Raw genomic sequence first — 26,511 nt, 5'->3', positions numbered from 1 at the left:
AACTTTTAAATCATTAATATTTTTTCAACATAATACAGACTTAAAAATTGTTCAACATTAACCCATGACCCCACCCCTAGCACAAGAATCCACCCCCAATCCAGAAGTCACAGTTTTTTGTTCCTAAAAATCCCACAGCACTGAACTTGATCTTCACTTCAAGCTGATCGCTAACGAGGCCCCTGACAGAAATCCCCAGGGAGGAACGAAGGGCGAGCGACGCTGCGGCTCTTATCTACCTGGGCGGCACGGGTGCACCTCTGAGGTCAGGTCCATGAGATTCGGCCCCCACACTAGGGTCCTGGAAGGGTGAGCTGGCAGCTTCCCTCATCTTCCCCCTCGAAGGCTGTCCAATAAGCACCTGGGAATTGACTTTTCTTGGGAAAAGGGTGCTGGTAACAGCTGTCAGGGCCAAGGCAACAGTGAGAAGTTCAGTTCTCTGCTCTTTGGATGAACTGTGTAAAACATTTCTTTCAAAAGACACAATGTTAAAAATATTAAGAAAAATGTCTACAAAATCTGGAGGGCTGCCTTTTCCTCAAAGGGTAAAGCTTGTGGGGTGGCGGGAAAAGAACTGAGGGCCCAGAACTATAACTCTGCAGCAAAAGATTAGACAGATGCCCTTCCAAACATGTCACATTCTTAAGATGTCTTGCTGAAGTAGCAAGAGCAGAGGGTGACTGTGTGAGCAGGAACAGGAGGGGCGCCAACTCCCGAGGAGGGTTCTACGGTGCGCCCCGCCCTGCACAAGAATGTCAAGCTTTAGGACAGCGGCCTTGGCCCCCAGGGCATCAGGACTCTGCCTCTGAACCAGAGCTGCTTTCCCGACTAACTTCAATCTGGAGAGATGGTAAGTTATCTAACCGGCTCTTCTTTTGGCGAGACTGTTCTTTCTCCTTAATCAGAGCCCCCCATGCCCTTTGCAGCTCGGAGTCATCTTCCTCTGTGCCGGGCGCCCTGTGATCCACCTTCTTCGTGCTCTTTTCTTTGGTCTTGGGTGCAGATCCTAAGCGAGTCCATAAATTACCTGTTTGGGTGAGAAGGCATTTCAGCGCTGGCAGTCAATGCTGAGAAACAGGGGCTCTGCCGACACCTGATATGCAGCAAACACTGCGGGGGGAGGGGGTCTGTGGCACTTGCAACCACGGTACAGCCTTGGGCAGATGCCCGCCTTTCCCCACCTGCAGACTGAGGGAACTGTACCCAACCGGAGACTCAGCTCGGGGGCATGGGTCCCCCCACCTGTCCCCACCCTGCGAGGCACATCAGAATCACCTGGGAGGCTGCTTATGCTACACCTGCCCCTGCCTGGTGAGGCTCACCACCCTGTGTACAACCTCATTCTGCCAGGAGTGGGCCATCACCAGATCCTTTCCAGCTACAACACTCTGCAAACTGATGGGCCTGCTCTACTGTCAACTTGCAGATCCTACCCACTCTCCATTAATTTTTAAAATGTTAATATTAACAATAGAGAAATACATAGAATTTCATAGGATAACCTCACTATAAGGCAATTAAAAGTTTTATTTATAAAGGCTATAACAATGTGGAAAAATGACTGATAAAATGCTATGTGAAAAAAGTAGACTAATACGTATATGGGCAAAGACTGGAATAGCAAGAAAGCAAAAAGTATTCATGTTAAATAGAAAGAATCAGGGGTGGGTTTCCCCCGTTTTCTAAGTTGACCACACCGCCACCATGATGGCGATGACGATGGTGATAGTGGAAGAGGGAAGGTAATTCGCTTTCTCCATCTGCTACTTCCAGCCTTCTGCTAGCACCGCGTTTCTGCGCCATGCCCATCATCTCTGCTCGTACCCACTGCCCCTTCCCCGTCAGTTTTCAGCGTTACCAACCTGATTTCTTCTCCCGAGTATCAGAGTAGAGGCCTTTAACATCTTGCCTGGGAACACCTAGCCTACTATGTACATCAGAAAAGGGCTCTCTCCGAACGACTGGGTTACTACTAAAAGCCTTTTCTGGAGAATATGGTCTTTTTCCTAATCGCTGGCGTATATCTAGAAAAACAAAAAAAAGGACGTGACCACGTGTATATGCTTTGCTATCTGTTCTGTCAACCTGAGATCTCTACAGGACCTGGTACCAAATCTCCCCAAGTGAGGACACGGGGTCCAACCCAACCAGGCTTCTCAGAGCCTTTCCCCTACACAGTCTGGATTCTCCCTGGAAAATTCAAATGAGAGTCCCCACGGGCTTGCAGCGGGAAAAACCCTTAGTTGACTGTTCCAGAAAGGAATTTCTGAGGAAGAATTGTCTGCTTTGTGGTTTTTTTGTAGTAAAATCAAGCAGAGCAAATAATTTACAAACATTTCAGCTAACAAGAAATACTGCAAGCTCCCTGAGGGCAGAGGCCACAATTTTTGAACATACAAGAAGCTCTCAATAAACTATTCCATTGAATAATAAATGTAATGAGACTGACAAAAAGCAAATGATCAAGGGAAGATGTCCCAAATTACATTTGTTTTTCCTCCACCCCCCCCCACCAAGTCTGCTGTCCTCCTGGGCTCCCTCTTGTAATAACAGCAACAACAAAAACAGATTTATCAGCAAGTCCCTGTGCTGGGCTTTCACCCACGTTGCTTCTGCTCTCTGAGAACAGCACTCCCACCTTTCAGCCCCTCAGGCCTGAGTCCCTTGGCTTCTCTGCCTGTCCTCCCGCACTTTCCAGTGCTGAGTTGTCTTCCTTTCCAAGGTTTGACACCCTCATCAGTTCTGCCTCCACCGCCCCTGAATTCAGGCCCTTGTCACCCACTTAATGCTTTATTACTCCCTACACTGCCACCAAGTTATCATTCTAGGCTGGACACAAGAGCAGGTTACTTCCCACCCAAAAAACTAGGTTTGCCAACTGAGATTCTATCTCCTCTCCCAGGCCTCGCTCCACAGCCACGTGCTCCGAGAAGCCTCCCATAACAGATCTTCCCTCAATAGCTCTACCTCCCCTCTTTGCTCCCACAGCCCACCGCTTATAGCGCCCTATCAATCAGAGCATTTACTCCATTCTGCTTTGGGAGGAATCATCTGCATGTGGGCCCTTGTGTTCCCATCTGAGTTCTATGATGACTTCGCATTCCCTGCAAAGACTTCTCACACCCCCAGCACCTAGCCCTGGCACACAGCAGGCATGGCCAAGTACCTGCTATATGCATGTTTGCACATATAAACTAACCAGTTCAAACTCTTAAGCGTTTAGACAACAGCCCAACAATTTCTATTATCCTTACGTAAAAAGTATATCAATGACATACAGAGCAAAATAATTGTTTAGGAAAAAAATATCGAAAACGAATATTGCAAAAGTCTGATTAAGTTTCATGTCCTAAAGTTCCAATGCCTAACCCCAAATTTAGAAGTGATGAATCAGGACAACTAAATTGGTCCACCAATGACAGCGTTTTATCCGAGAACCTATCTCTGTTTGCATTTGCTTTCTGGAACTCAGAATGAAGCCCAGAAACACAACTGAACAACAGTACCTGTTTTAGTACTGCTGCTGGGTGGCCGTGGACGTGTGTGCTGACGCTTTTCATCTAACAAATGTCGGACATCTGCAAATTTCTCAGATGGCAATTTGTTACCAATGCGGTTTTTTATATTGCTTGTGGATAGAGTATCTGCCCTCATGGAGTTCCTTTAAAAAAAAAAAAAGGTGGGGCACAGGGAATGGCACAGTACACCAGCTTGAACTGTGGGATAACACTCACACAACAATCTCATATACTTTGGAAAAAATAACTTAAGAGACCCAATCTAATATGGCCAACATTGACTTATAACACCACACACCAGTGATTATTGCTTACGAAAGTCACGACCAGCCTGCTGTAGAGAGGCCAGTCGGGGTGAGCAGGTCCCTGAGTTTTCTGGGGTGGTTTCCACACACAGTGCCTGTGAGCTATCGCAGGGCACGTAACTGCGGGTCCCCTTCTCCGGGGACACGCGCTAAGTAGAGGCCCACAAAGCGCTGGAGGCCTCTGCTCACTCAGGCTGTGATCCAGCTGTAGTCAAGAAACAACAGAGTCTACAATCCCTGTCTTTAAAGGGCAGACATCTCTGTCAAAGACCTCTCCCACCGTGTCAGGGGACAAGCTCTATTATACTGGCAGCATTTGCCATTGGAAAGTTCTCTAAAAACTAAAAATAAGGATGGGAACAAAGCCATACAAACTAACCAGCTTAAAAGTTTTTTCTTCCTTTTTCCCAAACACACCATCAAGAACTCTTAGAGGGCACCCCAGCATCCAGCCCTCTAAGCCATGCACACGCTATCAGCCCTCAGGAATCTGCTCACTCCACTAATCAAAGGACGCATATTAAAATCGCTGTATTAAAAAAAAAAAAAAAAAAATCGCTGTATTTTTTTTGTCCCTGAATAGCAAAAATCAGAGTGATAATACCTACGGTTGGTGAATATGTAGGTATTAGGTGGTAATGTGAATAAACTCTTTTTGGAATGAAATTTAGCAATACCACATTTTTAAACATGCACTGTTCTGTGCAATAACTAGAATTTATCTAGTTAGTGTGACAGTAAGAAAACAGAATTCTAGGGAATTCCCTGGCAGTCCAGTGCTTAGGATGCCGCACTTGCACTGCCAAGGGCCCAGGTTTGATCCCTGGCCGGGGAACTAAGATCCTGCAAACCATGTGGCGTGGCCAGGAAAAAAAAGAAGAAAAAGAAGACAGAAATCTAAACGTCCATCAATAAGGGATTGGTTAAATAAACGATGACCCTTCAAACAATGGACTATATATACAGTTGAAAAAATAGCAGATGTCTACACTATATTAAATGGAAAAAGCAAATTTCAAAACAATATAAACAGTATAACAATTTTTATAGAACTATATCTATAAATTTCTCCATGTGTTATGTATACACAAAAAACTAGCAGGAAAGCTATTCATCCAATTGCTAACAGCTGTCCCCTTAGGAAAGGATGAGATTACAGGGAACTTCACTTTCTATATCGTCTATAGTTTTTATAACAAGGATCACTTCTTGTACACTAAGGGGAAAAATCAAACGCTTTTATTCAAACTTTACAAAGGACTGAAATTAGGAAAGATAAAAGTGATTATACAATTAAGAGGTATTAAGAAGTTAATAATTGGTATTTAAGTCAAATTAATAGCTAGCATTGATAGAAAGAGAAAATATCTTTACCTGATACTTTTCAGCTGAGATTCCACTTCGTCGGCATACATCGTCATTTTCATGCTCTTCTTTGGTGAAGGAGTGGAGATCATTTTCAGTTCTAGATCATAGTCCATCTCATCAGAATCTGAGCTGCTGGCACTGGACCGCCTGGATGTGCTCCGCTCCCGGGTCTGCTTGAGGGCAGGGAGCTCCTCATGGTACTCCACCACCACCCTGTCGTCCGCATCCATGTCCTGGTCCTCCTCCTCCTCCTCCTCCTCCTCTTCCTCCTCTTCAATGGGTTCCTCGGGAACATTCACTAGTCCTAAGGCATTTAATCAAAATACATTAGGAAAAGCACTGAAACACATCTGATTTTCTATCCTATGTCAGTGACCTTTTTAAAAGATGGGATTCCCATCCTAAGAGTTTACCAGAGCATTATCTACAATAGTGCTAATCTGGTAACCATTCTGATCCCTACAATACAAGAGTGTCCAGGTACAGTATGAACTAGCAGCCTGAGGCAATATTACAAAGTCATCTAAAACACAGACCCTCGTCATTATTCACAGATTCCCTATTTGTGAATTTGCCAGTTTTACTTGTAACTCCAGAATCAATATCCATGGCACTTTTGTGGTCATCCGTGGACATGCACAGGAGCAGCAAAAAACCTGAGGCGCCAGCCATGCAAAGGTTCCCAGCTGTGGGCAAACAGGGCCACATCTTTTTTGTTTCATCTCTCACACTGTAAACAAGTGTCCTTCTTGCAGTCCAGTGAGTGCTACTTTTAAACACTTTTGTGGCTTTTATTGGCGATTTCCCTGTGTAAAATATCCTCCAAGCCTAGTTCCAAAGCTGTCTAGTGAAGAAGGTTGTGATGTGCATTATGGAGAAAATACATGTGTTAGATAAGCTTCGTTCGGGTATGAGTTGCAGTGCTGTTGGCCTTGAGAGTCCAATGTTAATAAATCAATAGTATGTATTAAATATGGTGTCTTTCAGCAGAAACACACATCAAACAAGGTTATATACTGACTAGTTAACAAAAACGGTGTGATTAGAGTCTCTCAAAGGTTATCAGTGATCACAGTGACTTTACAGAACATCACCACCACGAATAATGAACTGTACCTTTAATTCATTAGGTCATGGAAAAATGCTTATAAGTGGAAGAAGCAGAATATAAAATATATGTCCACAATAGTTATTATAATATTTATTATAAAAAGAGACAAATAGGAAAAATGTAAAATGAAATCAGTTGTTATCTTGGAGCACCAGAATCAGAGGCAAGTTGCTTTTTAATTTCTTTAAAGTGAATATAAAGATTATATGATGAAAATATCTTAAAGTAACTGAAATTGGAAAAGCCTAACTGTGTATCAGAAAAGTACGTGCGTTAAGATACAGATTTCAAATATGCAAGTTTGGATATTCACATTAAATTAAAATGTATAGATTTCACCTCTCCCCGTCCCTATTACAATGAAAAACATGTATGCGTGTTATTCTGTGTGTGTATGCTGACTTGGCTGGATCTACAAAGCATGTAAAAGATTTTCACAGATCAGATTCAAGATAAAAACAAATCTTTATAAAACATAATGAAAGTGGTTCTTTTATAATAAGCACCAAAAGAAAAGAAGGAAGGACAGAAGGGAGGGAGGGGAAGAGAGAGGAAGAGAAAAAGAAAAGAAAAAAGATGGAGGAAACAAAATGAAACCCAAGTCATGATACCCCACTTTACTGAGGCATTCGCGTGCACAAGCCAATAAGCACAGAACACTAGACAGAGCAGCTTATTTTCATTATCAGACAAAGGAACAATAAAATCAACTCATGACAAAAAAAATTTTTTTCATGCAGCTTTTGATATTAATAGGAAAATTAGATTCCTAAGAAAAGTTTTAACTTTTTCCTACATTTTATTGTTAGAGAACAGCTTTTATAAAATCATTTGACCTCTCTGTATGGGCAATTTCAAATTAATTGTGATTTGACTTACTTTCCTATATGTTGGCAGAGGGTGAGGGCAAGGAAGAGAGGATGATAAAGTTTGGAACCTTAAGAGACTGTATTAAGAATAAAAATATGATTTCGGGAGCCAAACATGTGTCTACCCAAGAGCTGAGCAGGCAACTACCGGAATGTCGGTGTTTATAGGACGTCAAGCCAACGTCGTCCCCAATCAGGGCTCTCTTCTTGATCACATCCCGCTGAATGCGACGGGAATGGTATCTTCGCTTCCTGTGCCAAAATAAGCACATAATCAAAAACCAACACTCGAAATGCACTAGTTAATTTCAACTACCCCGTGACGCAATGTTAGGTGCTGAAACAGAGACATTTCACGTGAAACTGAAACTCAGCATTCTCACACCATTTACCACAGTTACAAATCTTGAAGTCTTTCTTCTTGTCTTCCTTCACATCCACACGTGGTGTTGACACTCCACTGCAGAATACCAACTGAAGGATTACGAAAAGCTTAAATACTATTTAAACTATTGTATTTTAAGGTTTTGGACTCACCAAGAATTACTAAGAATTCCTTTCATGCCTCCATAATTTGGATTCCCATATTTCATGTAATACTGACTTCTTCTCGCTGCTCCAAGTTCCTTTTTGTCATCTAAAAATTAATTACAACAGTTACCAAGGATTTCCTGTGGGTATGAAGACGATGTTGAACGGGTTAAAAAAAAAAAAAAAAGAATGCTTTTCATAGCTGGGATCAGATCAGCACAACCTGCCAACCAAAGAGAAAGACGCGCTCTGAGCACCACTCTCTGAACGCCTCCCCGCGCAGTGCAGTGCGGAGGGGGTGGGGCAAAATCAGAGATGAGTGAGGCTAAACCACTGCTGTCAAGGAGCTGACTGCCTTCACAGAGAAGATACTATTCACAGCAAGAACAACAACAATGCATCAGCTTCCAAGAAGCACACGAGAGTTTCAGTTACCACTAGTGTTCAGGAATCATAAAGGCTTTTAGAAGAGGTGGCATTTTCCCTGCCCCCTGAAGGATGATACTCAGTTCTGAATGACAACACTGCAATAACACAGAATCGGGGCAAAGAAACGGATTACCCACAGGTCCATGTACTTGGCAAACCATTTTTTTCCAGTTTATCATGATGTTCCTCAAAATGCCTCAAGGAAAACAGCACAGCACCATATATCTAGAATGCACTCAAATGGTGCCTCAAATAAGGAAATGTAGAAAAGATCCCATTTATGAAGTTAAAATACCAGGTAACGGGAAGAAAAGGTGGTCAGCGAACACACAACATAAGGTCTCTTGACAGCTTCCTGGGCACTCATGGACTGCAAGGGATGAACACCAATGAGAATGTACCCAGTGCTACAGGCAAGCTTAGCAGCACAAACCAGAACGTGCATCTACAAAGAAACATGCCCACCAGCTCCTTGGAGAAATGGCTGATTCCAGATCTGAGGCAGGGGAAGTACAAGTTGAGTCTGGCAAAACAAGATGTTTTACTGTCCTGTAAAGTAAGAAAGTACTCAGAGAACCATGAAGGCGTGTCAAAAGAACACAGTCTGAAGAGGCTCTACTGGCCAAATCCAAAATAATCTGTGAATCAAAATAATGATGGAATGGATGATAACCCACTGAATAAAATAAAGCTCCGTGAATCTAAACTGAGATAAACAAGCAAATACATAAGTAAATACATAACCAAATGCGTAAAAAAGAGAAAGCTATTCCTTACAGCAGACTGCCAACTAATAAATGCCAACTAATAAATAGAAATACCAACTAATAAATGAGAGAGTTAAAAAGTCATGAGTGGATCTAAAGCTACTGCAAGGAAGTCTGATGAGGAACAGGCTATTTACATAATCTCAAAGCATCTCCCCACAAACCTTTAAATTATAAATGGAAAAAGAGTAACTTCACAGTGGAGAAACCTGGTGATCATTACCTTAACCAAGTGACAAAAGTTAATATTCCCAGGAAGGGGACAAATAAATACAGTGTGCCTCCTGATGGGAGGCACTGAAAACCACACGCCACTTCTGTGGTATAAACACACAACCCGAATGTAAGGAGCAGGAGACAACAGACAAACTGAAACTAAGGGGCAGCCTATAAAACAACGAGCCTTCCTCTTTAAAACTGTCTCAGTCAAGGAAGACAAAGCAGAGGAGTAGTTCCACATTCAGGGAGACTAAGGAGACACGGCAGACTTAACCACCCAGCCATGGAGTTGGTCCTAGTTTCATGGGGGAGTAGTGTGAAGGATAACCCACATGTATTCAACAACCATCACCGTCATCATCACCATCAAGAACTGCTAACACTTACACAGCACTCCCTGTGTGCCAGGCAGTTTTAATACACAGAGCAGGGGAGCTGGTAAAATCTGCATGGACTATGAATTAGGTAATAGTACTGTATTAATGTTAAATTTCCTGATTTTGATAACTGTGTAGAAAAAGTCCTTGTTCTGCAGAAATACTTATGAAGTACTCAGGGGTGAAGGGTTGTCATCTTCAATTACCTCTCAACTGACTCAAACCACCCACCCACACACACATTAATAATGCAGACCAAAATCATTGTGCATAAAAAGCCTTATGACTTGGTAAGAGGCTTTTAACTTAATTCTTTAGAGAATTAGAGTTGAATGGCACTATTAGCAATGTCCAGAAAGATATTGCTGTGATATGTAAAATATAGTATTAAAAAGTTTTCATAGTTCAGATGATAAATTGGCTGAAAAGCACATGGGGCAAACCAGCTTTAACAGAAAATAACTTACTTTAGCCAGAAAATACAAAAGTATACAAAGAGCTAATATTCACTTTCAGAGTCTGAAATTCCAACTCAGGCACCAAGTCATCGATTTTATAAGCACAGAATATTATCGTTTGAAGGATCTTTTGACTTACTTGATCTAAGCTCTGATTCAAAAGAGAAGGTGTCACTCAATAAAAATCACTTCAATTAAAAATAAAAATCAATACCAATTATCATTTACCTTTTGTAGCAAATCGCATGAATAACCTATTTCCTTTAGCAAGTTTGTTAGCTGGACGAAGATCGTTTCTTAGCAGAGACTCTTCTTCTACCTGAGACAATGTGTCCAACTTAAGAAAAAAGAGCATTTTGGATATAAAAATTAAAGTCTTTTTCATATTCGTTCAGTAGCAAAGTTACCATTAAGAAAGCAATCTATCTTTAATAATACCCATCAGCATTAGCGCACCGGTTCCTCTGCAGAATTAGTGTCTAAGTCAGAGGTCTTCCCTGACCGCCTTGTCTAAAAGAATCGTCTCCATCATTCTCTATCCGCTTACCCTTCTTTACTTTTCTTCACAGCACTCATCACTTCCTGACATTACATTACATATCTGCGTATCTGTGTATTGTCTGTCTTCCCCACTAGAATGTAGACTCCAACAGGGCAAGGACTTTGTTTTGCTTGATGCTATATCCCCAGCACCTAGAATTTGGTATATAGTAGGCACTTAATAAATAATTTAAAAATGAATACACTTTAATATTTCCAACAATAGTATATACGCCATTAGGAAATAAGCCATTACTTGCTATTCCTTAATTCCACTGATTAGATAGCACTTCAAAGTATTTCTCAATAAAACCATTTCTTTCATACAGAAGTGTGAGTACTAAGATAACAAGATGAATCATTCATTACATCCACATGAACTCAAAAGCCAAGAGCCTGGTGCCCCCTCAGGGGGTCTAACGGCGAAAGGCAGAGGAAGAACACAATGTACTACACGAAGTCTCTAAGGCTTAAATAACAAGACAGTAAGCAGTTATTTACAGTGAAACCCTACAGTCACCTTTGCCCTCTTACTGACCTCTACATCACTTGAGTTCTCATCTTCAACTTCTCCTTCTTCAGCCTCATCATCATCAGAACTGTCTTCCTGCTTCTCTAAAATGGAATGAGAGGGACAAGATGAATCTTAGCTCCATCTCACATATGTTAAAAGTCTGATGTTTCCTTCTCTTTATTAATGATCCAAAGCCTCATAGCTTATTTCAGAAATAACTGGCGATGAGATGCTATGTAACACTGCACAGAAACTCAAATTTAAAGAACAGGATTTTTAGTCCCAAAGTTCCTCCTTTGCAGCCAGTTACCTTTTTTACTTTTCTCCAATGACTTGTCCTCACTGGCATCCCTGCTTCTTATCTTATCCAGGGCTGGCAGAGAACTCATATTGATAAGGGCTCGGGTGGCTGTCATTTCATCCAACCAAACCACATTACCTAAAATAAGATGTAAAACAACACATCACCTGAAATAAGATGTAAAACAACACATCACCTGAAATAAGATGTAAAACAACACATCACCTGAAATAAGATGTAAAATGACACATCACCTAAAATAAGATGTAAAACAACACATCACCTGAAATAAGATGTAAAATAACACATCACCTGAAATAAGATGTAAAATAACACATCACATCCAAATGGTTGAGCTTCTTGAGAGCAGAGACCACATCGCAGCCTCACTCAGCTATGGACTGGCATCAGTGAATGTACAAACCAATTAATGAAAGGAAGTAAAGAACCTGGTAGTAAAGCCTCTTTGATAAAATTAGCCTAGAGCTGCACTTCCAAACTGAGTCCCACAAAATAATCATCAAGTATTCTCTGCAAAAGGGTTCTCTATATTAAAGCTGCCTGGCATACAGTGAGTGTTACACATAAGTGTTAGCAGTTCTCAATGATGCTGGTGATGAAAACTGTCAAATAAATGTGGATTATCCTTTATTCTTCCGCCCCCTCCACGGAAGCCCTGTGCTGTTCCTTGCCATCCAGACACGCTACATGATGCTTCCCTGCTGTAATGTGTGGGTGACGATGGCATCCATGGGATAAACAGAATGGAGGCGTGGCAGCCACTTGGCTTTGCAACGAATTTAATTTGCTTCTTTAAGAGAATTTGGCAAGAAAAACGTTTTGAGAAGTTTAAGTAGCATTTCTCAAACTTATGTTACCCCTATATCTCAGTTTGGGAAATGAAGGTCTAAAGAGTCTCAGTTTTGTTAACAATATGCCACATGGTCTTGAGGAAATAATTTCCCTCCCCTGTTTCTCAGTTTCTGATGTACAATATGAGGGAGTTGAACTGGATGATTCTAAGGGTCCCTCTGACTTTAACATTCCTTAGCTACAGTTTTAATTAGTTAAATCAGACGTTAGCAAATCCAGCCCACCACCTGTTATTCATTCATCCATCCACCACCCATCCATTTATCTATTTATATTTGTACCGGCTTTAGTTATAACTAAGTGCAATACACTACACACCTGCCGCTTGTTTTTGTAAACAAAGTTCTACAGAAAACAGCCAGGCTCATTCAATTATATTGTCTATGGCTGCTTTCATGCTACCAGGGCAGAGCTGCGCAGATTCCACAGAGGCTGTATGGCCTGCAAAGCCTACAATATTTATTATCCAGCCCTTTATTTAAAAAAAGGGTTGCCAACCCCTGATTTGGATGGTCTAAGTTAAGCAAAAATAAAAAAGGAGAAAAATCCTTGACTCAGTCTCATTTCTTCTTCTTTCAATGAATTAACATCTAAAGAAAGCAGCCAGGAAAGCCAGGAAAACCAGGTCAGCACACTGGCAGAAAGGAAAGCCAGATTAAAAGTGAGTCAAGACAAGGAGCCAGGAGAGGGCAGCACAGGTTAGGCTGGATTTGGAGTGGGGACGCAAGTTAAAAATTACAGTAGCTCACAAGTGGAAGAGCCCCCAGACTAGGGCCAGCAGATGAAGCTCCAGAAAACACAGCTCAAAGTGAGCAGAGGTGAGAGATCTGGCACAGCAACAGACGGTCCTGGTCCAGTTCTAGGTCAGAGACAGACCTCTGAAAATCTGTATGGAAAGTTGCAATGACTAAGTCTAAAGCCCTGAAAATGCAGCCCCAAGTCTGTGCAGTTGGACCCACCCCTTTGTTGTGAAACTGTGGGCGTTAAAAGAGGCCTCAGTCATGTACCCTGGACTCACATGCCAGCAACCAACCTCTTAGAGGTCTGATCACCATCTCTGATCTGACTTAAAATACTCATGGGGTATGATCTGGCAGACTGGTTAACAGACTCTGGTTCTCATCAGCGGGCAATTTTTTCTCTCCTAGGCTAAAGGCATAGGTCAGACATAGTCTAGCCACAATCACTCACCATTTGAGATGGCAAGAATTCTTTTAAAATCACAAACAAAAGCACATTCAACAGAACATCTGGGTGTACTTACAGGAGGTATCATCCAGCCACTCAATGTGAGCCGGAGGATATTCTTTAAAATAGGAAAAGACATCCTGGGTACTCATTTCATCTACTCCACAAATGTAGATTGTCTCCAGTCTCACTTTGGGGATTGCTAGAAAAACAAGACACAGAAAAGATGACAGAATTTTCCCACCTGTTGTTGCACATCCCACCAGCACCCTGTTATAACAGTTCACATAATAGGTATTTAAAAAAGAAATATGCTGAAAGAGATGACAATTACTTCAAAAGAAAATGAGACTTAAGAGTAAGGTAAACTATTTTAATTTTTATCACACAACAATAGCATTAAACAAATGATTTAATTCAGAATGGGCTTATCAGGCTGAGAGAGATTAAACAAATGGTGTTGATAATATACAATACCTCACCTCAAAATGACCTGTATAATTAAAGCAATACCAAATTCAACAGGATTATTCACTGAACTTGACAAACTGATTCTGAAATTTTTTTAAAGGTATGCCAAAGAGAAATGTGCGACAGTCAAGACAATTCTGAAAAGAAGAAGAGACACTGCCCCTGGATGTAAAGCAAAGTATGAAACTAGAGCAAAGAAATCCCACAAATCAATAAGAAAATAACAGCCTCAAATAAAAATGGGCAAAGGACATGAGTAGGCAATTCACACAAAAAGAAACAGAAAAGGCCAATAAACATATGACAAGATAGTTGACCTCACTACTAATCAGGAAAATCCACATTAAAACAAGATATGTTTTCATGGACCAGATTTTTTTAAATTTTTTTTTGATTTTTGCAGTTTGAGTCCAATCAAGTTATTTGCTTCACAAAACAAACAAGATATCAACATTCTTTGGAGGAATATAATAGAGACTCCAGAGTCTTCATTACATAATGTCCAGAATTCCCGAATATAATAAATACATTATTTAGCATATGAAGAAACAGAAAAAAGTGACATTTTGAGGATGAAAGACAATGGTGAGGGCTTCCCAGGTGGTGCAGTGGTTAAGAATCTGCCTGCCAAAGCAGGGGACACGGGTTCGATCCCTGCTCCAGGAAGATCGCACAAGCCGCGGAGCAACTAAGCCCGTGTGCCACAACTAATGAGCCTGCGCTTTACAGCCCATGAGCCACAACTATTGAGCCCATGTGCCACAACTACTGAAGCCCACACACCTAGAGCCAGTGCTCCGCAACAAGAGAAGCCACGGCAATGAGGAGCCCGCGCACCACAACAGAGTAGCCCCTGCTCGCCACAACTAGAGAAAGCCCATGTGCAGCAATGAAGGCCCAACACAGCCAATAAATTAATAAAAAAAAAAAAAAATTAAAAAAAAAAGACAATGGTTAGTAACCATATCAATAATTACAGCAGATGTTGAATGGACTAAGCCTTTTGATTAAAAGGCAGAAATAGTCAAAACGGATTTTAAAATACTCAACTATCTTATGTTTATAAAAGATGCACTTTAACTATAAAGACACAGGACTTCCTAGGTGGCACAGTGGTTAAGAATCTGCCTGCCAATGCAGGGGACACGGGTTCCAGCCCTGCTCCAAGAAGATCGCACATGCTGCGGAGCAACTAAGCCTATGCACCATAACTATTGAGCCTGCGCTCTAAAGCCCGTGACTCACAACTATTGAGCTCTGCAACAAGAGAAGCCACAGCAATGAGGAGCCCGCACACCACAAGGAAGAGTAGCCCCGTTCATCGCAACTAGAGAAAGCCCGTGTGCAGCAGCAAAGACCCAACACAGCCAATAAATAAATAAATAAATTTATTAAATATATATATAACACAAAAAAAAATAAAATAAAAAAAAAATATATATATATATAAAGACACAAACAGGTTGAAAGTAACAGTAAGCATGAAAAGGTTAGAGTGCCAGGATTAATATCAGATAAAATAGAATTCAATTACTAAAATTATTATCAGAGATGAAGAGGGGCATTTTATATTGATAAAGTTTTAATTCACCAAAGACACAGCTATCGTAAATTCATATATGGCTATATTTGTTAGGGCTTCCATAACAAAACAGATTTTTAATATGTCTTTTAGTATCAATTGGTAGCAGTGTGGGGGAATGAGCCACTCCCTCTGCTGGTGGGAGTGTGAACTGGCACAGCCACTCTGAAGGGCATCTGGGGAGTGTCGATTACCAATGTAATTTAGCACGTGCCCTATAGGCACTGGGATTCTCTTTAGGATCTATCCTAAACACACACGGGGTCACACAGAGGCTCACAGAAAGATGTTTGTTCCAGCACTATTTTAATAAGCCAGTAGCTATCAGAGTAATAAAGTATGGTTTATCTATATTAAATGAATCATGGTTTATCCATATTATAGAATATTAATCAGTTAAAAACAATGAGATAATTTATTATATACCATGGAAAGATTCTAAGACACATTACTGAGAGGAAAAAAGCTGCAGAAAAATACACACATTAAAAAAATTAAAACATAAATATCACCATATATTTCTAAGGGTACATATTTGTACACACAAATACCCACAAAAAGTCTCGAATAATTCACTCCACACTGATAACAGCTGTTACCTCTGGGAAGGAAGGAAGAAAGGTTGGAGACTGTGGTCAAAAGGAACCTCAGCCTTACCAGAACTATGTTCATTTTTTACTAAATACTTTAAGCACATTATCTCATTTAATGTTTTTAATTGTGAACTATGCAAATAGATCAACAGAAAAAATATTTTTAAAATACCTATCTATCCACCACCTAGCTTTATGCTTAAATTCTTAAAAAGATTTTGAGGCAAATAAAACATTACTAGGGCCTGTGTAAGCTCTCCATGTCCCTTCTCTCCCTTGCTTCTTCAAAGTAGTTCTGTCAAGAATTTGGCATCCATTACTCCTAAGTATGTTTTCATATGTCATATATTTTATTGAATACTTTCAGAGAAAAGTTCTTTTTCATTCTTTTTTTTTGTCATTTTGAAGAGTAAAAGATAGGTTTAATGGGAACCCATTAGGTGTGGCCAGAATAAATCGGGTAAGTATCTTCCTGCCAACTCAGATGCATGAAGACAGAGATACCATCAAGACTTATGAATCCTGGGACCTCCCTGGTGGTCCCGTGGTTAAGAATCTGCATTTCCACTGCTGAGGGCACGGGTTCAATCTCTGGTCATGGAACTAAGATCCCACACGCCTCTCAGTGCGGCCAAAAAAAAAAAGACTTATGAATCCTCAGCAATTCCTTCTTAGTGACCAGCACGGCAACAATGAGCAGAGGGCCAAATGAGAGGGGTGTCCACACTGGACGCACGCAGAGTAACTCTAACATGCGGGATGGGAAACTGAAGGGGGAGCCCAGGGGACCTTCTCAGTTCTTCAAGCTAAAAGCCACAATTTTAGAGGAAAAAAATCCTACAGCAGGTAAAGAGATGGTTCTGAAGAAGGTAACAAACAACAAGGAGGGCTCCTGATGAAGGCAGAGGAAACAGACTGAGGAGCAGGCAGAAAAAAAATCCTGCAGGAGACGCTGATATGAAGGATTTCCTCTCACATGAGATAAGCTCAAGGTCTGATGGAAGCCTGCCAAAGGAGAACGCTCAATACTTCCTCACCTTGCTGACAATGTCACTGCTTAAAATAAAACAAAGCACCAGAGAAGGTGCCTAGATTTATGCCCAGCTGATGAGAAGGAACTAATTGCTGAGGTGGCAGTGAACAGATGAACTGGGGAGTGAGAACTGGGCATTTACTGAGTGCTGCCTAGCAGCAAGGTGGTGAGGGAATCACCTGGGATTTTCTAACAGGAAAGAAGACAATGAATGACAGGTAGTAGGACACAAAACTCAAGGCTTTAGGAAAGCAGATTTCTGAATACCCAGAGAAAAAGTAGCTAATTCCAAGGCCTCAGATTAGAATGATCAAAAAATCTGGAAGACACTAAATACAGTAACTCAGAGTATGCGCGGTGATCCCGATAAAAGAGAAAGCTGCAAAGCTTAGGTGAGCACACCTCACCAGAGAACACACATGGGAGACCTTCAGATAAAGGGTAAACCACCGATGACAAATACAAGAGAAATGCAAGAATCTGAAAGACTACATCAGGCTGGATAATGACTGAAAATGCTGACGACAGACTGTCAGGTGAAAAGGCAGAAAGCAGTATGACTACTAAGGGAAAAACAAAAATAAAGTCCATACCCAGAAAAGATCAGAAGGAAATGCGCAAAATGCTGACAATGACTGAGTTTGAGTGGTGGACTGTGGGCACCTTCTCTTCTTATTTTACTTTCCGAAGTTCTCTGGTGGACATGAATTGTTTCTCTAACAACTAATGAAGAAAAGATTCTAGTCCAGAGCAAGCAGGCTCATCAGAAATGCCGATGCGGGGCTTCCCTGGTTGTCCAGTGGTTAGGACTCAGTGCTTTCACTGCCACGGCCCTGGGTTCAATTCCTGGTCGGGGAACTAATATCCCATAAGCTGAGCGGTGTGGCCAAAAAAAAAAAAAAAAAAATGCTGACAGTTGGGTTTTTCCCCAAGTGTTTGGAGCAACATTGCTTTGGGAAAATGATGCAGGAAAAAGGGCAGAACTATTGATCTGCTTTGCTACTAATGGACAGTAGAATAGCTATCATTAAGTAAGAACTAAAACCCAAGATGGGTGACTAGGGCTTTAGAAGTAGTTTTAATAGATTTAAATCTTCTAATCTAGAATTACACCCCACTGTACTGACTAAAACACAAAGCAGTGATTTCAGAATTAGGTAGTAATCTCTAAGAAGTTGCAGGGAAGGAGTGAGGTACATTAAAGCCTCGAGAAGGAGTAATCCTGTACTGATTTTCATAAAAGAGGAAAAGAGAAATCCCCAAACGACTGAAAAGACTGTCATTCTCCGAAATTTCTAAAAAATAGCTTATCAGACAGAATCTCTGATCCCTTAAGAAACCAAGTCCTACCCATAAGAAATGACATGAGTTCACTAAGAAACAAGCCAGCTAACCTCTTCTCTTTTTTGACTGGATTAGTAGGCCAAGAAATTCAAATTAATACCACAGACAATGTTCTATCTCGAGTTTATTAAGGCATGTAATCTAGTTCCTCATGACAATAAAATGAAAGCTGGGCCTGATAACAGAATAAAACTATAATTCACGGATCTGTGTGCCATGGCAAGATAAGAGATTATCCTGTTTGACGTTTACCAACAACTGGATGAAGATGCAGAAACCATGCACACCAAAGTGAGGAGTGCAGCTAAAATGTTGAAGGGCAGAGTTAAGATGAAAATTAACTCCACAGCCTGAAATGGAGTCTTGAAATCAAGATGTAATTTAATAGGGGATAAACAAAAAGGCAAGGTTTTAAAGTGTCACAAGTACAAGATGAGAAAGACTGTTTTGAAGGGCGCAGTTCCTGAGGGAAAGAACTGGTGCTTTGGTTGACTAGAGATGACAACTATGAGGTGGCTGGGACAGAAACCGTGGTCCTGCCACACACTCCACGAATCCAACCAAATCTCGAATCTGCACCTCACCTGATGAAGGACATTTAGAAATTGGGAAGGGTCTAAAGTAGGGGACCAGAAAGTCATGTCGCATAAGAAAGTTTAGAGAACGGGCTGTCCATTCTTTCACCTGAAGAATTACTGTGTGAATGAGGAAAGGACTTAATGTTGTTCTAAGAGTTACACAATAACAGACAGAAATTACTAGAAAGCAATTTCTGTTCAACATCAAGACCTATCCAAAAACAAGATCATGGGGACTTTCCTCGTGGTCCAGTGGTTAAGATTCCAAGCTTCCATTGCAGGGGGCACGGGTTCGACCCCTAGTTGGGGAACTAAGATCCCACATGCCACAGCATGCAGCCGAAAAGAAAAGAAAAGAAAAGAAAAGAAAAGAAAAGAAAAGAAAAGAAAAGAAAAGAAAAAAAAGAAATAAACAAACAAACAATGTGCACACCTTAATTAAAAACAAAAACAAGACCAACCGCTCCATAAATAGTTCTCATGCCACCACTAGGAAATGTTCAGGCAGAGGCCAAAAGACCACTGGGAACTTTGCCAAAAGGCCTACAGCACTGGGTAGGAGGTGGGATCCAGATGACCTCTAAGGTCCCTTCCAACCATGAGAGTTCTGATCTTGGAGATCCAGAGACAGAAGCTGCTTGGCACTGAGTCACTTAAGAGCAGTGAGCCCCTCTTGATGACGACTGCTCTAGGGCAGCACATCCCACACTAAGTCCCTGAAGCTGGCAGAGGTTAGGAACATGGGCTTCAGTCAAACCAGCCTTCAAATCCCAGCCCTGCTACTCACTACTTGTGGGACCTTGGGCAAGTTTCTCAACCTCTCAGCACTTTACTTTCCTCACCAGTAAAACAGAAATGATAAATACTTTCCCTGCAACAGGGTTGCTGAAAGAATAAATTAACCACATGGCAGGGTGATTGGCACAAAGTAAGCACTTATCAAATGGTGTATTTTATTACTGTTGATATTAATAAGAAGAAATAACTTGACACCTACTGTGGCTGCAGGAATCAAGATGCTTATTCCAATGTCCCCATTCTCCCAAGAGGCTAGGCCACTTAGATGACTGTTTGGAAGATGGAGAATGCCAGATAATAATAATAACTAAAATTTACTATATACCAAACACCACTCTAAGAATTAAAACATTTTGTTGGAGCCTCCCAACAACCCTATAAGAACTAATGTTAACCTGCCTTTCCAGATGAGGAAACTGAGGTTCTTAGAGGCTAAATAACTTGCCTACAGTCACAGAGCTAGAAAGTGACAAGTCAGGATGTAAATACAGGCAGTCAGGCTTCAGAACCCATGCTCTCAACCACAACACCAATGGTTCTCAATCCTGATTGTACATTAGAATTACCTGAGGAGATATGAAAATAATTACTATCTCTGAGATCTATCCAAACCCACCCCCAACTCCAATGTAAATTGATCTGAGAAAGGCAACAGGGTTCTCTGGAGTTCAAGAACACACTCCAAAGCCATGCCGCCTCCTGGATCAAAACAGGTTCTAAGGAGCAACTGACATTCCAGGCAGATCTATTGTTTCTTAGGAGTATCTTTAGAACCATGACATCAGGATTGCTTTTTAAAAAAACTTTTTTTTTTAAATTAAAATTTAGCCCCCAAAGTGATCCTATTCAAGAGGGTATCATATTCCCATTTTACGGACAAGGAGAGTGAGACTCAAAAAGGTTCACTAACTCGCCCACATTCATTAAGGAACTGAGACTAGATCCCAGGAAGGCTCAGCGCTCTAAAGACCCCCAACACAAACGGGAAGAGACACTGAAGTGGGTAATTAGGGATGCTTCACAGTGGAACCAGACAAAGCATAGGAGAAGGAGGGCAAATTGACAGAGTCAGGGGCAGGAACAAGATCAGAGGCAAGATGTCACAAGGGATGCTCACAGGACTAGAAGGAAATAGGTATGGTGCTTTCAAGGTGGAGTTGTAAGAGAGGCCTCAAACATTTGCTTGGGTCCAGACTGTGCAGGCACATGAATGCCAAGCTGCACAGCTAGCCTTGGCCTTCATAGCACTTTTCCTGAAACAGAAATCCACTCAAGCAGATGCCTGGAAACCTAGCTTGCAAGGGAAGCAAGGTCATATTTCCAAACTGAACTCATAATGCAGAAAAGAAGAGTAAAGCAGCATCCAGAGTTGAGCTCTGCATCCGAGCTACTCTGTCCACTGTGATGGAATGAGGAGGTTTGGGTCTCTGATCACATACTGTAAGGCAACAGAGCAAAATAGTTAAGAGCGAGCCTTTAGAGTCAGATAAACCTGGGTTCTAATCCTGACTCTATTTTTAGTAGCTGTATAAACCTGGGCATTTATTTAACTTCTTTGAGCCTGTTTCCTTCTTTGTAAAAGAGGGATGAAAATATATTCCTCATGGGGTTGTTGTGAGAAATGAGTACAAAACAAACATGTAATGTGCTAATTAACACAGTGCCTGGTAAGAGAGCAAGTTCCCAACAAACAATAGCTATGCTTTCATTCATTCAACATGTTTTTATCAAACAAGCAAGCCTAGAGACACTCACACAGCAGAGCACAGACCTTTAACATGCATTCAGAAGGTTGCCTATTAAGCCCTTCATAAATCCTAAATCTGCAAATAGAACAGAGGGAGATCATTTGCATTTATGGAATAATAAATATGCCTGTGAACTCACTCAAAGGGTGATAATTTTCCCTTCTATTTACAAATTGCTTTCAAAGATTGGGGTAGATTACTATATATGATAATTCAGGGTGAGTTTCAGGAAGCAAAATACTTACTCTAAAAATCAAATCAAATCACAAGCCTGTATCAACAGAAGTATTAATGGTATCCCCCCCACCAATACGACTCCCCTAAAAGAGAGTCTGACTGTGATACACTCCCACTACACTTAAAGGCAAAGAAAAGTTAACACTTCTATGATAAAAGCAGAAAATGAGTAAGAGTCCACAGAAGCATAGTTCTCATCTCAGCTCTGCCACCAACTAGGTGATGTTCTCTGGGGCTCCTCAGACAAGACAATCTCCCTTTCTCCAGCTCTGACATCTGAGACACAGCTAACGCAGCTCAACTTTAACAGGCCACCTCAGAAATGAAGAATTTACAAGTTCCTTCCCTTGGGAATATTTGGATGAGGACTGGACATGCAAGGCAAGGCCAGAAGCATGAGGCCATGGCAGGGAAAAGTCATTCTCTGGGAAAATGTGGAAAAAATCCCCCCCCCCAAACACCCTGTACCTTTCTTCATCATGTCGCGGTCCAAGGCTACATTTCTTTGGGCAAGATTTACTTCTGATCGAAAATGGAAGCGCTTGGCTCGCTGTTCTTTCTTTTCAATTGCTTCCTAGGAGGTTCAGAAAAAGCCAAAGAGGTGAAACATGGAGGAGGAAGGTTAAATCACAAACACAAAATGACGCATCAGTGACAAGTAACTCAGAAGAAATAAGCAACATTGTGCCTTTAATAATTTTTACAAAGAAATGGATATTCATAGTCAATGACTGGGAGGGTGTACACTAATAGCACTATAATTGATAATAATCTTGATGATGACTCAATGCCTATCACTGTATCTGGGGCATAGAAGGAATTCAATGAATACTTGTTGATTCAGTGAGTAATGAATAATGCTCGACATTTCATTTATTATTAGCAATCATGCAAATTATAACTAAACAATCTTAACATTGCAATTTTCCAGGTGCAGAAACAGAGGCACAAAAAAAGTTAAAAGGCTTGCTAGAGGCACTTCAGCTACTAAGGGGCAGATCTTCTGATCTCAGTGCTATTTCTAGAAGTCCCACCACTACCCCCATTTCACATCGTCTGTGTGCATGGTAATCACACCTATCACGTTATGTCTGCCTGAGCAGTCCACTCCCTAAAGCTTTTTCTGCATTTAAAAATAACATTGAAGCAAAGAAACTCTCTCCTCTATTCTAAACGTGTATCCACGGAATTGCCAGTTTTCATCTTTAAGTGACAAGAAGCATTGATGCTCTCTGAAAAACAAAATAATCAGCTTTCTGAATGTTTTTTCCAAGAGCTAAAATAAATCCAGGTCCAACTGTGGGTTTCTGACAGCTCTTAGGAACCTTCACTAATTGTATATTGACTCTGCCACACTAATTGAAGGTCTGACTATAGAAAGCTTGTGGGGATTAGTAAAGCAGCAACACTTCTGTTATTTCCCAATAGTTATGCTAATCTTCTTCACTCAAGTCTTCCCAGTGGAAACAACTAATCCACCTTCCTTTAGTAACGACTGAAGTACCAATTCTTGGCTACCACCCTTTCCCCCATATATTTGCTTCATATAATGGTAAACTGTGTAGGCTAAAGAACAAAACTGTACACTTCTTTTTCAATTACAATAAGAAAACATCTTCACTTTATGTATTTTCTTGTCAAAGAAGATGACCAGTTCTTTTTTGGGGGGCCTTTAAGCAATCAGAGACAAATTGAGACCCAGATAAAACACAAAAAAGTCAGCATGACACACTTTATTTTTGCTTTCATACATCTAATATAGTAACAGTATTATTTATTCAGAATTGTAATTCAAACTCTGTTCTAAACTGCACACATTAAAATCAGAAAGAATGTTTAAGCTGAATATCATCACCAATTAAAGCAACAAATAAGTATCGACTGTTTATAGTAAGGAAAATAATATGTTTGGTTCTGTGAAGAGTTGCAGTGAAGCTGGTAATCTAGTAACAGCAATCACTAGATAAAAGGCAATTCTCCCAGGTACTGAGAATAATTCAGTCCACTTGGCCTTCGAAGTATAGCCACATATTCAGGAAATCCTATTTTTCTAGGCCTCAACCAGTGAGGAATAAAGACATTTACTAAGGGCCTACTATGTGGGAGGCACTTTCATGCCATACTTCATTTAAAGTGGAAACGGTTTACACATTTCTAAAGAATGGACAGCATGAAAAAAGCACCCCAGTGCAGAACTGTTTCTTGAAAGTGGTTAAGCACAGACATCTAGGCATAGTGATCTCATCTTCTCATGGATTCAACAACACACAAATGCTGCCTGAATGTTTTCAGGGTGCATGAAGGCATCGTTGTGTAATACAAAATGTAAACTTAAAAATAAGAAAAGTTTTAATCCAACAACAGAAGAAAAAAGGAGGTAAAGAATAACTGCTGTTCTACAAGTCCTAGGGACTTGTTCATTAAGTTCACCTGCTTCTCAAAATGAATAAATTAATCATGGTCTGTCTTACCTTGGAGGTGACATCGATTCCAGTGATGAAGCTGCCAGCCTTGTTTTCATATCTTCTGCTTGTGTCCTAACACGAAGGGGATGCGTGAGAAATGCTAACAAGCAACTGAGGACAAGTGCACAATAAACAGCAGCCTTCTGGATAGTCATTCTTCCAGCAATCCTTCCCCTGCCCTGACAACCCCTTATTATGGGGAAGCCTGTCCCAGTGACTCCGTGGTAGCAATCAACCACTCTACCAAGAAGTCTTTTCTACATCAGAGCCTGTCCACAACCCAAAGTAATTCCATCTACCGAAGGTATCCATGTAAATGAAAATCTAAAGGCGTTCATGAAAAACATCCAAAATGAGGCACTGTCACTTATCTCCCCAACCCAGACGGGACAAATTCATTGTGCCAAGCCACCAGATGGAGCACAAGTCTTCACCAAAATGCAGAAAGTCCAGACTCACCCCAACCTTCTGGGGAAAACACAGCAGAGTGCTATGAAAACAGGATGGGATTTGGAAGCCTGGGGACTCAAATCGCAGCTCTGACGTTCACTGATTACATGACACCGTACAATTCCCCTGGCCTCTCTGGGCCTAGGTTTCCCCTGTGGTATCTGCCTACCACTCTGACCTCTTTTACTGCTCTCCCACTTGTGCTACAGAACTTTCCGTTTCTCCAACAAAACAATCTCGTTCCCATCTCAGAGCCTCTGCCCTTTCTGTTGCCCCTGCTGGGAACACTCTCTTCCAAATCTGCACATGGCTGGCTTCTTTCTGCCACTTAGGGTTCAGCTTAAATTTCACTACCTCAGAGGACTTTCCTGACCATCTTAGGCCATTCTGCTTCCTGCTCTGCTACCCTCCCTGCCCTCTATCCTCTTCCATCCCGTTAACATGTTTTATTCTCTTCACAGCACTCACCACTATCAGAAATTATTAGTTTCCTAGTGTCCCCCAACTGTAACATAAACTCCTGGACGCAGTCTCATCTTGATCTTGATCAACGTCTAGGACTGTGCCTGGCACAAAGTTGGGGATGCAAGAAGTACATACTGAACGGAATGAATGAACAGATGATAACATCTACTTCACAGCCTCAATTATATTTAAATGATATAATGTAGTAAATGGTAAAATGCCACTATGTTAACTGTTGTTGCCAGAGTCATTACAATTTTCCATCTTTAGTGCTCCTTTTTTTTCTTTCTTTTTTTGGTAACCTTTTCCCATAATCTTAGTTTAAAAGCAAGACTTGCAGACGTAGTAAAAAGTAGTCCATGTTAAAGTGAGAAATGAAGCATATGAGAGGAGCCATGCAGGCCTGAGACCAGCCCTAAGAAAGGGACAGAAGACTAGTAAACCACAAGCAAAACACCTCTCACCATCCCCATTGTGATAAAAGAGGGACCAAGGACCACTGCCGGTTCGCTCATGGTTTGATGTCACTAAGGGTGAAATGCAGAAGCCACGGTGTAACAGCGGCGCGGCGCGGGGACGAGATGACCCTCAAGTCACAACAGAAACGCTGAGTTTCTGCAGCGGGCGAGTCCAGCCCTCCCAAGGGAAACCGCGAGTGCTCTGTTTAACAGACACCAGCTCCACCGGAGCAGGACCCACAAGGAGACCGGGATGCCCGCGCCACCCGACAGTTCCTTCTGGGCCGCTCCGGGTTCTGTTCCCGCCTGGGGCTCCCCCTCTTATCTCAAGCCCCCAGATAAGCCCAACCCAAGCCCTCCGCACTCACCCTCTTGCACAGACTTGCTCGGAGGGGCAGCGAAGGGGGGTGTCCTGGGCTCCCTCCCAGCTCTCCCCCCACCCCCTCCAGCCCCCTCAACACCCATTTCCGGGCGCCCGGCGTCCTTTCTCCCGCTCCGCGTCTCTGCTCCAGCCTGGCGCCCCCCTCCCCTTCCCCAGACTCCCCCCGGCCCCGGCCCCGGCCGCCTCCCCTTCCGGCCCGCTCCGGCGCGGGACGCTCGCTCAGCGACCTCCTCCCCGCCCCCGCCCCCCGCCCGTACCGGGATCAGTTCCTTCAGCGAGCGCCGAACCGGCACGACCTCCAGCTCGCCCTCCTCCACCTCCATGGGCTCCGGCTCGCCACGGTCCAAACCCGACTCCGCTTCAGGCGACGGGGGCCCCAAGGCCGGCCCTGCCGGGGCCTCCGCCTTCACCGACACTCGCAGGCCCCGTACGGCCGCCATCGCCGCCCGCCGGCCGCACCACTGAGAGCCCGCCCCGCACACCCCGGGCTAGAGCGCCACTGCCACGGGCCACAGAGCAGCCACCGCTACCTAGAGCGT

General features: G+C 42.1%; 1 protein-coding gene across 2 annotated transcripts; it reads right to left on the bottom strand.

Moving 5' to 3' along the window:
- On the bottom strand, window positions 1-26,445 carry NCBP3 (nuclear cap binding subunit 3). 2 transcript variants are annotated; one of them, XM_057714249.1, is made up of 14 exons: window positions 26,230-26,445; window positions 24,224-24,289; window positions 22,221-22,326; window positions 13,445-13,570; window positions 11,317-11,445; window positions 11,031-11,107; window positions 10,181-10,289; window positions 7,709-7,808; window positions 7,320-7,423; window positions 5,198-5,495; window positions 3,507-3,661; window positions 1,863-2,024; window positions 865-1,027; window positions 1-402 (listed from the first exon to the last, which is right to left on the bottom strand). In XM_057714249.1, exons 1-14 carry the CDS (start codon window positions 26,410-26,412, stop codon window positions 294-296), a joined length of 1,887 nt encoding a protein of 628 aa, XP_057570232.1. In that variant the 5' UTR covers window positions 26,413-26,445; the 3' UTR covers window positions 1-293. The 2 variants fall into 2 exon arrangements, with proteins under 2 accessions (XP_057570232.1, XP_057570233.1); XM_057714250.1 differs by lacking the exon at window positions 26,230-26,445 and adding an exon at window positions 25,136-25,992.
- Between the last annotated feature and the right edge of the window lie 66 nt (window positions 26,446-26,511).

This window comes from Hippopotamus amphibius, chromosome 17, assembly GCF_030028045.1.
Source record: "Hippopotamus amphibius kiboko isolate mHipAmp2 chromosome 17, mHipAmp2.hap2, whole genome shotgun sequence".
Classification (NCBI taxonomy): Eukaryota; Metazoa; Chordata; class Mammalia; order Artiodactyla; family Hippopotamidae; genus Hippopotamus; species Hippopotamus amphibius.
Note: the sequence above shows the minus strand (reverse complement) of the source record. Positions and strands in the feature narration are given on the sequence as shown.

What these genes read in the sequence shown, in the direction of transcription:
- NCBP3 (XM_057714249.1), bottom strand. Translation starts at nt 26,412, where the DNA reads ATGGCGGCCGTACGGGGCCTGCGAGTGTCGGTGAAGGCGGAGGCCCCG. An exon ending in ATTGGAGAAAAGTAAAAAAG is followed by an intron (nt 11,108 to 11,316) that starts GTAACTGGCTGC and finishes ATTCCATTTTAG; the next exon opens with AGAAGCAGGAAGACAGTTCT. An exon ending in AGAACTCAAGTGATGTAGAG is followed by an intron (nt 10,290 to 11,030) that starts GTCAGTAAGAGG and finishes TTTTTTCTTAAG; the next exon opens with TTGGACACATTGTCTCAGGT.